Source organism: Sus scrofa, chromosome 9 (genome assembly GCF_054392235.1).
Source record: "Sus scrofa isolate SSC_HxYL_T2T_F1_AM1 chromosome 9, Sscrofa_HxYL_maternal_Yorkshire_Landrace_v2.0, whole genome shotgun sequence".
Lineage (NCBI taxonomy): Eukaryota > Metazoa > Chordata > Mammalia > Artiodactyla > Suidae > Sus > Sus scrofa.
In genome coordinates, this window is record NC_139391.1 from 95,209,378 (window position 1) to 95,222,464 (window position 13,087).

A 13,087-nucleotide genomic window follows, 5' to 3' on the forward strand; every position below is an offset into this window, starting at 1 on the left:
CCATCACAAGTGACAAGATATACTTCCCTGTGCTATACAGCAGGATCTCATTGCTTATCCAATCCAAATGCAATAGTTTGTATCTACTAACCCCAAACTCCCAGTCCTTCCCACTCCTTCGCCCTCCCCCTTGGCAACCACAAGTCTGTTCTCCAAGTTCATGAGTTTGTTTCTTTTCTATAGATAGGTTCATTTGTTAATTTGTTGCTTTTCTGTAGATAGGTTCATATTAGAGTCCAGATATAAGTGATATTATATGGTATTTGTCTTTCTCTTTCTGACTGACTTCACTTAGTATGAGAGTCTCTAGTTCCATCCATGTTGCTGCACATGACATTATTTTGTTCTTTTCTATGGCTGAGTAATATTCCATTGTGTATATATACCTCATCTTCTTAATCCAGTCATGTGTTAATGGACATTTAGGTTGTTTCCACGTCTTGGCCATTGCACATAGTGCTGCAGTGAACACAGGGGTGCTTATATCTTTCAATGAAAGTTTTGCCCAATAAGTCCTGGCTCTTCTGATTATTGGCTGTATTAATGCATTACTTTTCTGGACCTCAGTTGCCTTATTTACCAAAGGGGGAAAGTAGTAGGTAATTTCTCCATGATTTCTGAGCAAGTAGTAAAGCAAAGATATAAAGAACTGAGAAAGTGTTTAACATATAATGTAAAAATGGCCACAGATTCTTCATCTGTGCAATTTCAATGTGATGCTGCCATTTTTAGCAAAGGATAGAGTTTATTTCCCCATTTGGGTTGCCCTGTGACTTGTTTTGGCCAATGTATCATTAGCAAGAGGCTTGAAGAGCACTGGTATGCTAGAGCTTGCTTTCTTGCTGCTGTTTGGAACCCTATGACCATCTCATCATGAATAAGCCAAGGCTAGCCTGCAGGTTGAGGAGAAGCACGTGCCCATGCCCAGACCACCATCGGGACAGTATCACACATGGGAGAAGCTTTTTGCCACCAGCAAACTTTAAGTATATGAGAGCGCCTTACCGAGGGAACCCACAAACCAATGCACAGAATTGTGAGCTATGAAATTTTTGCTTTTTTAAGCCACTAAGTTTGGGGATGGTTTGTTACACTGTAAAAACGAGTTGATGTATGTTAGTTATATAGTCACATGATGTCTAAGTACAGAATATACACTCATTAGTAGCAAGGACCTTATGTGCTACTGGCGTAAAATAAAAGATTTTACTGGAATTTTAAAAAGAAAAACCCCAAATGATTTAAAAAAAAAAAAAAAGCAAGTACTAATCAGTGGAACTGGTTTTCTCTATGTTCTTTTTATTTTTGCTTTGTTTTTTTCTTCCTGAACTTACCTTGATATTATCTATGGCCTTGTTTTGACATCAGTGACTATGAGAGAACTGGTGAAAATATCATGAGTTGGTGTTTCTAACTCTTTACTAGGCTGAAATACTCTGCCTACTAAAGTATTCATTTCCCCATCTCATTGCAATTTGTACAAATATTTCCTTAAACTCTGACACGATTTGGCATTAGAAAAACACGTATATTCACACAATGAGCTATCAAGGTCAAATCTACCAAAAGGCTAAGATTAGAAAGACTCACAGTACTAAATAATGGTAAGGATGTGGAATGATGACAGTGTTCCTGTCTAGCAGTGTGTGCAGGTTGGTAAAACCACGCAGGAAGCCTGTGTGATAGTATCTTCTAGCTATGAATATGACAATACATTATTACCCAGAAATTCCTCTTCACTGTGTATACTCAGCAGAAGTGTATACAAGATGAACCAAAAGATGTGTACAAGAATTTTCATAGCTGGAGTTCCCGTCGTGGCACCGTGGTTAACGAATCCGACTAAGAACCATGAGGTTGCGGGTTCGATCCCTGCCCTTGCTCAGTGGGTTAATAATCCGGCATTGCTGTGAGCTGTGGTGTAGGTCACAGACACGGCTCGGATCCCGTGTTGCCATGGCTCTGGCGTAGGCCGGCGGCTACAGCTCCGATTCGACCCCTAGCCTGGGAACCTCCATATGCCGTGGGAGCGGCCCTAGAAATGGCAAAAAGACAAAAAAAAAAATAATTCATAGCTACAATACCCATCATACCCCCAAATGAAATAATCTAAATGTCCCTGAACAGTTGAAAGGATAAATGCATCATGTTATATTCGTGTAACAGAGTACCACATAGCAGTGAAAATGAAAACTAGTGCTATACGTAATAACAGGAATAAACCTCACTAACATGATGAACGATAGAAGGCAGACACTAGAATATGTATTGTATGAATCCACTGAGGTGAAGATAATGTCCATTTTTGAGAGGAGGGAATAGTGGTTGCTATGGGCCATGAGGAGTTTTTCAGGTACCAGTATATTCTGTTTAATTGTCTCAGTGGTTACAAAAGTTTTGTTCACTTTGCTAAAATATGTCAAGCTGAACACACATGACTTTTCACTTTTCTCTATTTAGATTTTTTGAAATGTTATTTAAAATCTCAGAATTTGAGTTGTCAACACATTTGTATACCTTTATATACACATGTTAAAAATGTTAAGGAAGACATGCAGAATCAGCACTGATAACGTAGGTTTGCTCAAGTTACATTAGTAAGTGAAAAATCAAATTGGAAAATATTGCATATGCTTTAATTTTGTCTTTAGTGAAAAACAAACCAAGAGATACTTGATACCTAGAATTGTTTATAATGGTTTACAAAATTTATACCAAACTAATTTAGTCTTTCTGGATTATATAATTACATGATGACTATTGAAAGTTTGAAAAATATAGAAATACAGACAAAAGATTTGATGCTATTTTTGAGGGATTATAGGGTTTTTTTAATTTTTTGATGTGTCTGTGTTTGTGTAGGTTAGAACCTATGTACTTAATCAAAATTGAAATACTCTTATACATATGATGTTTAATGTCTATAAAAGTTCTCGTTATATAAAAGTGCCATCACTGATTTAATCAACTTCTAGAAAACTTCTGCATATTTAGACTTTCACCAGTGTTGCATGTCCCTGTCCCTGTACTGTCACCTACAGAGTTTTTTTGGGTTTTTTTTATCTTTTTGCCATTTCTTGGGCCACTCCCGCAGCATATGGAGGTTTCCAGGCTAGGGGTCTAATCGGAGCTGTAGCCTCTGGCCTACGCCAGAGCCACAGCAACTCGGGATCCGAGCCGTGTCTGCAACCCACACCACAGCTCACGGCAATGCCGGATCCTCAACCCACTGAGCGAGGCCAGGCATCGAACCCGCAACCTCATGGTTCCTAGTCAGATTCGTTAACCACTGAGCCACAACAGGAACTCCTGTACTGAGTATTCTTAAAAAATAAAACAAATACCATAGGATAGCACCTAGATGTGGAATCTAAAATATGGCACAGATGAACTTTTCTACAGAACAGAAACAGACTCAGAGACATGGAGAACAGACTTGTGGTTGCCAAGGGGAGGGGAGTGGATGGACTGGAAGTTTGGGGTTAGTAGATGTAAACTATTGCACTTGGGGTGGGTAAGCAATGAGGTCCTGCTGTATAGCCCAGGGAACTATATCCAATCACTTGTGATGGAATGTGATGGAGGATAATGTGAGAAAAAGAATGTGTGTGTGTGTGTGTGTGTATATATATATATATATATATATATATATATATATATATGTATATATGTATATATATATATATGTATGTATGTCTGGGTCACTTTGCTGTTCAGCAGAAATTGAGAATGTTGTAAATCAACTGTAATAAATTTTTTTTAAAAAATGTAAAATACAGCAACAAACTAATCAACATTTTAATGAATAGGCTTAAATTTTTGTATGTGCAGAAATAACGGAGTCATTTTTTTCTCTTGCTCTAGAGGATACTGTCTACAATAGCCAGGACTGTCTACATTATAGACATTATCTATCTTTTCACACATTATGAGTATTACCATCATTATGGAAAAATGAGTTAATGACTACATACGGATGAATGAGTCCTGAGGTGTTCACCATGCCAGGAGTGATATTAGGCCTTTGAGTCTATTTAATCTCAGTTAATCAGCAGCGACAACTTTCATCGATGGGCCAAATATGAAATTAGATATACGCAAAAAGCAAGGGGTAAACTTTGAGAAAGTATGGTTGCCATACAGAGAACATACAGCATAGCAATACATGGAAGTTATACATAGGAGCATGTATAAAAGCTGCACGATTTCATTTTTCTTCCCTTTGTTTTCTAGGTAAGGTAGGGTGGACTACTGATCTGATTGCTGTGTTACTTTGCATTTTAAATGATAAAATTACCTAGATGAGTGTGTGTGTGTGTGTGTGTTGTCTTTTTAGAACTACACCCACGGCATATGGAGGTTCCTAGGCTAGAGGTCCAATTGGAGCTGTAGCCATCGGCCTATGCCACAGCCACAGCAATGCATGATCGGAGCCGAGTCTGTGACCTACACCACAGCTCACAGCAATGCCGGATCCTTAACCCACTGAGCGAGGCCAGAGATCAAACCCACATCCTCATGGATGCTAGTCAGGTTCATTAACCTCTGAGCCATGACAGGAACTCCGAAGAGTGCATATTTTTTATTTTATTTCCAGGAAGATTATTATTAAAAAGGCAGCTCTCCTGTTGCATAGTTCTGAAAAATATGAATTTCAGTTACCAAGGATTGGTTACATAACACCATTCTCCTAACGACATGGTTCAGATTTCAGATACTGTGGTGTGTTAACTGTGAGTGACCTTGAAAAGCACAAATTTTGGTGCTAGTTCCTCAGTCCACAAAAATCACTGTGTCAAGAACAAATTTACATTTTGACATGTGACCAGTTACATCAGACCTCTCAAAGTCTGATTGTGGTTGGTCGTCACATACTTGTTACCGGATCCTCACGATGTCAGCAAACAGCATCGTGTGTTACCTCCTTGTCCCCAGTGAAGAATCCACATGACGTTTTATAAAAATAAACCATCGAAAGAGGGACTTGGTAATGGAGCTGGATGTATAGCAAAGAAGTGAAAATTGACAGCACTAGACATGAAATTTGAATCATATTGTTGCAGAAGAGAAAGCTGACTGGCAATGACGGAGTGATGACACTACACTATTTAGAGATTGTAGGCATGCAGCCAGAGGATTTTAGTAAAAATGAACTTTGTGATATAAAATGTAAACAGTGGTTGAGGCAAAAAGAAGGAAGAGGTCCCAACGGAAGCAACACCAGCAAGGAAAAAAAAGAAATAATCCAAACCAAAACATTTCACATTAAATAAACTCCCAGAAACTACAGGACCTGGAGAGCTCAAAGGATGAAATGCTGGCAGCCAGTCTTTAAAAGGAATATGATGATTATACAAACCATTGGAAGATATTGCCTGCTACCTTGAGCTCTAAGATGAGAGGGAGGCAACACTGTTCAAACTACTCTGGATAAGCTTCCTCTAAGGAAATTAAACATTTTAAAATGTTTTTAATATTTTCAGTTAGCATACTAAATATGAGTTTAATTTTGGGGTTTTTTTTTTTTTCATTTCCCTGTACTTTTATAACCAAGAGTGAGAAGGATGTTGTAACACAAATTTTTAAAGGCCAGAGCTCAGTTGTAGGTTCCCCCTGTTGATTGCAGATATTTGCACGGTGGTTTTTAGGACCCTGCACTGCTGTTTGAAGCAGGGGCTGCCTGTTTATGCACCAGTGCCTGGATCCACCTGACTTAATGTTAGCTAAGGCAACAGCATTTGAGTTTTTGTTGCTCACCTTGTAGAAACCTACTCAAGACAGGACAAAATGATTGAATTTCATGGTTTAAAATGTTCAAATCCATTCTCTTTCTTTAGTGAGATAAAAAGAAGGGCCTCTGAGGCAATAGGCAATAATTTTTATGTTTTGTGGGTTTGGGTGTTTTTTTTTTTTTTTTTGGTTTGGTTTGGTTTGGTTTTTATAAAAGAAAAGCTCTTTCCAAAGAGCAAACGAGGAAGAAGGAATTTTAATGTTGTCTTAACAAGTACAAAGGAATCTCATTGGAAATGGAACAGATCGAAGAGCAACGACATCCGTGTTAGTTTACAAACAGTCCTGTTCTCTTAGAAGCGCTAAGTGGAAGACAGAGTAGGAAAACCTCCGGCTTCAAACAGGCCAGGTATAAATCACAGGAGAACTGCACTCCACGGGGTCTGCGTTTCCTGGTCACCCACTGAGTGACTCCAGGACTAGGAGTTCTTTTGAAATGCTTTCCTCACCCAGCAGTGGTGTGTGAGGGTGTCTCATGACTGAGGTCTCATTTCTCCTGCTGCTTTGTACCTGAATATTACTTGGGCCTGTTACCCACTAGAAGCCTTTAAACATACATGCACTTCCTGGCCTCACCAGCTGTGACAGTGAATTGTTAGATGATTGGAGATACTTGATTTATATACTTATATATAAACATCTTTTGGGTTATGTACAAGGATGCAGAGGATAATCATAACCTGAGCAGCGTTCATCGCTACCCCTCTGTCTACACTGCGAGTCTCAAAAACTCATCTGTTTTAAACTCAGAAGATTTCTTGCTGTGATATTCTTCAGTACCATAACAGCAAATACAGCAAAAATGTTAAGGCTAAAATCTTCAAAGATTAAATCACCCTTAAGGAGTCCCTTACCCCTATTGGTATGGGTCTTGTCACATAGGAAATTTAGAGAGTTTGCTGCTGTTCCTCAAAGGTGCTGTTGTGGTAGTTATCAATACAGTTAAATTTTATTTCCAGGAAAGCGATGCAGAGATGGCTGCAGTGCTGTATGCTGGGAAATGTTTGATAGCTTGAACCATCTTCTGATTGTCAGCACCTTTTATTATTCTCTTTACTGATGTGAAATTCACATAACATCAAATGAGCCATTCTAACGTGTATGATTCAATGGCATTTTGCACATTCACAATGTTGTGTATCCATCACCCTTATCTCGTTCCAAAATATTTTCATCACCCCCTGAAGAAAAACCCCATGCCCATCAGGAAGTCACTCAGCCTTGCTTCTCCCCCGGTCCACTAGCAGCCACCACTGGTTTCTGTTTCTATGGATTTACCTACTCTGGCCATTTCATGTACATGGAATCATACAACATAGGATCTTTTATGGCTGTTCTTTCACATAGCATGATATCATCAAGGTTCATCTATGTTGTAGCAAATACCAGTACTTCATTCCATTTTATGGCCAGACCATGTTCTGTTTTATAGATTCGCCACAATTTGTCCATTCATCCATCAATAGACATTTTGGTTGGTTCCACCTTTTGGCTCTTGTGAGTGATACTGCTGCATAGGTATTTGAGCACTTGTTTGTAATAGAAGTGCACTTGCTGAGTCCTATGGTGATCCTGTTTCTAAGAAACCACCAAAATATTTTCTGCTTAGCAACGTTTAGTTATAGGCTGTGTAAGGAAGGAATGTTTCTTCCTTCTCCTGGTTCTCCCTTTGGTTCACTCTGCCCTTTATTCAGTGCCCCCAGGGGAGGTAGAGCATCTTACCTGACTGATAACCTACAGAAGGTATGTCTTCCTCTCCTTTCCTCCACACTGGTCCCTCTGGGTGGAGAGGCCCTCCCTGCTCTGGGTTGATATGACTGATGGATAAGTATTGCTGATTCTTTGGTTCTCTTTGGGAGCCAGTTGAGCTCTCCTCTCTGAACTGGACTTGAGCAGAACAAATGCTGATCTTTGTCTTTTTAACTCGATTTGTCTTATTTTTCAAGTAGTCTGGAACCTGCACAGGGTTCAGTATGCCATTTATTGGGGGATCCTGTGGGGAGCCCACGACTTAGGATGTAAAAGATTGTGATGCCATAAGTATTGAAGCTTTGTAGACATGGCCTGGATTTGGAGATTTTAGATCTAACTGCTACCTATTCTTAGCAATCTCAACTTGATGAACTCACCTAATATTTTCCCTTCATTTTTGGGGGGAGGTTGGCAATGAAATGGGGTATCCCGTTCACTTTTCTTATGTAACAAATATGCTGAGGCTCATGTAAGTAGGAAAGCAAGTGAAAATAACATAGGACCCAGCAGGAGAGTACAGTTGTAATATTTTCACATCAGAACTTAACACAGCTCTTTTACAGTATAAGGTTTTTTGTGGTGTAAGTAAAGTAATATGTCTGAATTATAAAAACTTGACCACAAAATGCCCAGCAAGATTTGCTCCAGGGATGTGGCACAGATAGAGAAGCTGGTCAGGCTCTAACCTTTAAGTAGAAAATAAATAACTTACTATTAAGCATTCACCTCCCAACACCTGATGCTATGAGGTGATCAGAGTACCTGGCCACTTCTCCATCAAGGCCATTTCAAATTCTGGAATTGAGGAAGGGATTCTCATTGGGAAGGAAAACATTTCAAGGCGACTCTGTAATGACATAAAGACAGTTTTGGAAATTCATTTAGCCACATCTCTAGATGACCAGACTACATCTCCAGTAAGAAATGCTCTTAACTGTTGTAATTTTATCTTAGGTTACACGCCACCTTTCAAAGCTCTTCGACAGCATCGCAGATCTGCGATTTGAGGATGATCAGGATGTTTCTGCATCCAGAGCAGTTGGAATGTACAGCAAAGAAAAGGAATACGTCCCATTTTCAGCCACATGTGAATGCACGGGCCATGTAAGATTTGCTTATGAGGTTCTCTATGCTAGAGGAGTACTGGGAAGGATAATTTTAGGAAGTTGAATTAATAAAAAAAAATCAGCTCATGTCAAATGCAGCTCCAGTTAGTTCTGTGCAGAGATCCTGTGTACCTGTGTCTGTATGACAGAGGGCGACACTGCCCTGCTTTCCACTCTGCTCATCGAGCTTCCAGCCTGCAGGGACTCAGAGATGCTAGCAGTTGAGCCAAACAGGAGAGACTGTCACAGACTGAACGAGAGGACCCCTAAATGAGTACCAAATGCAAACCAGCGACTCTGTCTCCCATAGAGCGTATTGTTTTCGCCACTGTTCAGAGGACACAGGAGGGTTAGGGTGAAACAGCACCTTGCAGTGAAACATGTTTTTTAAAGAGGCTGTGGTTTGGGATCCCGATATAGATGTTGTAAATGGCTGCTCGTAAAGTTGATTGAGTCCGCTAAGCTGATGTCATGTACTCTAATTACCATGTGCACAGACAGTTAAGTTAACATATTTTCTTCTCTTACAGATGAATACCTCAGATATATTCTTAGCAGTTATCTGTAAGAATGGCTCACTGTGATTTATGAAAGAGCTCTTGGTGTTTTCAGATGATTTAGAGGAATTGCATCTTTTTATGACCATGCTTGTATAGCTTGAGTTAATCCACAGAGTAACTCAGACGGCAGCCTCTCTTACAGAACAGTTTGGGTTGAGGCAAGGGGTTCCTTGAAGGGTCCCTTGCAAAAATGTGCTGGCAACCTTTTTTTTTTTTTAACAGGGGTTTTCTTTATTCCTCTCTGTTACTTTTTAATATTGTACCAGAAAAATGCTGCCAAATGCAGGGGAAACAGATGGCAGAATACTTTGATTAAAGTATATTTTTGATCTCTTGGGCTCTTTAGGATATCATTACAATGATTAGAAAAAGTCACCATAAACTATCTTGACAAAAGCGTGCTGCCGTCTGCCTCCTCCCCGGCAGACTGCCAGCTGACTGGCATTGCGCCCAGAAGGAGGACAGTCCAGTTGATAGATGTGAGTTCACTAGCAGGAACTCTTGGTATTGAAAGTTTCCCAGTGCTCTAATTTATTCTATATGAGCAACTTCTTTGAGAGGCTTTGGGGCATATACCTTATTTACCTTCTAATTGCCTTTGTTTTATGAAAAGATGCTTTTACCTTAGGTCTTCTCTCTCCCCATCATCCTGAACTTTTATGTTTGGTTCCTCCCAATTTTAGCTATTTGCATTTATTTGCCAAGTGTTTATTGAATACCTACTATGTGCCAGCTGTTGGGTTCAGCTTTTGGCAATCCAGAAATGAATAAGACGTGGCTCCTGTCCCCCTGTCCTGGGGGAACTCTTAGGCTCATTGAAGAAATGAATATTCACATAAGTAGTGATAATTCTTGTTATAGAGGTTTGGGCAGAAGCTGTTAAAAGACCAGGAAGTAGGGGTTCAAGCACTTACCTCATCAGGGCTTAGTTCTCAAGTTCCACTGAGCTGATCTGCTGTTGTTGGCATGGTCGCATGATATACTTTGTAGGTAGGCTTGGTCTTCTCAAATGGACTGGAAAGTTCTCAAGAACAGGTGGCTATATTGAGGATATGGATCCCAGAGTATCTGAGTGATGCTCATATGATACCTGATTTACTGAAGGAACTTGTTGCTTGCTGACACTACGTTGTGCTAGAGTGACTAAAGTAGTGATTAGGTCCCCTGCACTGGGCATGTGAACAAAGGCCAGCTAGGAAGCCAGGAGAGAAGGCTCTTAGGGCATTGGGATGTTGGGGTCCTGCCAGAGCAATGCTTCCTTTTTCTTCCAATATGGGAGGCTGTCAGCTCATTGACAACACATCACTCCTCCCCAGTTCTAGGAATGAAGGTTACTGCTGTCTTCACAGAGGCAGGGAAAGAAATCAGCTGGATAATCTTCAGCATCTCATACAGTCCTTAGAGCTTATGTATTACAGTCATTTTTTATTGCTATGCTCAGTTACTTGCAAATGATGTAGGTATCTTTTTTGTTATATAATACCATCCCCAGGTAACAGATAAATGGATAAATGGAGCAAAGCATATTTGAATTGGATGGAAAACTGGCTTAAAAATATTTGTGGGAACAAAACAAACTTCAAATGGATTTTTTTAAAAGATTAATTTTCACAAGTCAGCAGTTGTCCTGTCTCTCATACTCTCCTGCTGTCTAATTTCTGACAAGTGTGAAGATGAGAGCCAGTAGGGAATATAATTAAGATACTTGCTGAAAACACTTTGTCTTAAGACTGGGAACTATGAAGGTTTTAGGGTGGAATCTTCAGTTGATTTAAAAATTATCCAAAAATACATTTAAAAAATCAATTTCCTAGACTCACAGACTTAGCAGATTGATGGTTACCAAAGGGGAAAGGGGGAGTGTGGGATTAACAGATACACAGTGCTATACATAAAATAAACAAGGACTGACTGTATAGCACAGGGAGCTCTATTCAGTAATCCTAACCTACAATGGAAAAAGTCTGAGAAAGAATATATATGTGTCTGTATGTGTTTGTGTGTGTAACTGAATCACTTCGCTGGCACACTGAAATTAGCACAACATTGTAAATCAACTATATGTCAATTTAAAAAATCAATTTCCTCTTATTTACAAATCGCTAGAATTTTACTGTAGCATATTGGCTTTGATGTTTGGTTTCTCAAAATACTGTGTGTTACTAGAGGGGATCTTGGTCTAGAACACTCTGGTCTTGAAATCTGAAAAATGAATAATTGGGAACACTTAGAATGTTTAGAGTGTGGAAATTTTATCATCCAGCTGGTAGGTAAATAAGATGTGCCATGTCCCAGAAGAAGACAGATTCTCGTTGGAAAGACTTCACCACTTTGTAGTTAACCTGTTCTTTTCACTTGTGTTTCTAGTACAGGGATTTAACATAAGTTCATCTCAGGCCTCTGTCTCTGCCTAGCCTCCAAGCCTGTGAGCAGGCGTTCACAGTTAAGCCTGTGTTAGAACATTTCCGTTTGCTTCAAAAGGTGGAGACGTGGCTTTTGCAGCTGGAACAGATCATGAAAGAGACGGTGCGACATTCTATCACAGAAGCCATCGCAGCCTATGAGGACAAACCTAGGGAAGTATGGATTTTTGACTTTCCTGCTCAAGTTGCACTAACTAGCTCACAAATCTGGTGGACCACTGATGTAGGCATAGCCTTCAGTAGGCTGGAGGAAGGCTATGAAACAGCCCTAAAGGATTTCCATAAAAAACAGGTATTTCATAGATTCATGATTTTGAGACTTATAGGGACTTGAAAAGATGAGTTCCTTCCTCCCTCCCTCCCTTTCTCCCAACCTTTGTTCCTTTCTTGTTCATGGAGTGTCATCTGTGTGGAAGGCATGATGCTAAGATTTTACCAGTCACTGGTTTAGCTTTCCATTTTCCAGCTTGATGTTTTCCTCCTTCTTGTTTTCTACATGGGCTTAAAAAGCATCTATCCTGCCCATTATCTCCCAAGGATCTAGTGTATCACACACACCGAGATACTGTAGCTATTTTCCCCCCCTGTGTAAGACTCTCCATCTAGGCTGATCATGTGTTTATTACCAAACAGGTACATGATTTGCTTGACTCAAGAAAATAAAGGACAGTTTAACAAAGATAAATGTTTTCATGTATTTTGGTTTTCTGTTAATGATAAATCACAGACGCCCACCTTTGGAAAATAGTCTGTTTTGAACTCCGCTTTCTTCATCCCAGTCACACTTTGACCTCCCCTTAAGCCTCCCATCTTAAGGTGTGTGCTCTTAGCTGTGGACCACTTCCGAGATAGCACCTTTCTCTTGGCTGATAGAGTAACAACATGAGGCTTATCTTGCGGGGCCAAGTTGCTCAAAGTATTTTCCATGTGCCAGCAACCTCAGCATCATCAGGAAGTTTGACAGAGATACAAAAATCTCAAGGCCTAGCTCGTACCTACTGGACCCGAATATGCTTTTTAACAAGATCCCAGGATATGTGTGTGCAGTCAAGTTTGGGAAGCACTGCTTTGGTATATTTTGGAAAGAACTCTTCCAGCGTGATTTGCACAAGCATAATATATTAAAATGAATATTATTTTAAAAAAGGATATTAGATTTGGGGAGGTGTTTAAATATACATGTATGTCACATTCACACTAGAAATGATAAAATTCGTATTCCTTTATCTGGCTGTCCCAGATTCAGTGCCCTTCCCTCCTGCCATCTTCTGGTTGACTTTGACAGTCTGACCGCTGGTCACTTCCTGCCCTCTTGGTGCTTGCATTCTGCCTAACTGCTACTGGTTCTTGCCTCTTCTTCCTAAGGCCCTTAGAATCCTTTTATCGGATCTCCACTTCCCATTTTACTTGCTGTTGTTTAACCTTATTTTGTATTAACCTTCCCACAACCCTTTAA

At 39.9% G+C, this 13,087-nt stretch overlaps 1 protein-coding gene across 1 annotated transcript in view; it reads left to right on the top strand.

Moving 5' to 3' along the window:
- DNAH11 (dynein axonemal heavy chain 11) overlaps positions 1 to 13,087 on the top strand; it is a 340,086-nt gene that overhangs the window by 103,731 nt on the left and 223,268 nt on the right. Inside the window, exons 29-30 of the mRNA XM_021063429.2 lie at positions 8,497 to 8,646; positions 11,690 to 11,923. Of these exons, the coding sequence (XP_020919088.2) occupies positions 8,497 to 8,646; positions 11,690 to 11,923 (384 nt within the window). The remainder of the gene's footprint in view (positions 1 to 8,496; positions 8,647 to 11,689; positions 11,924 to 13,087) is intronic.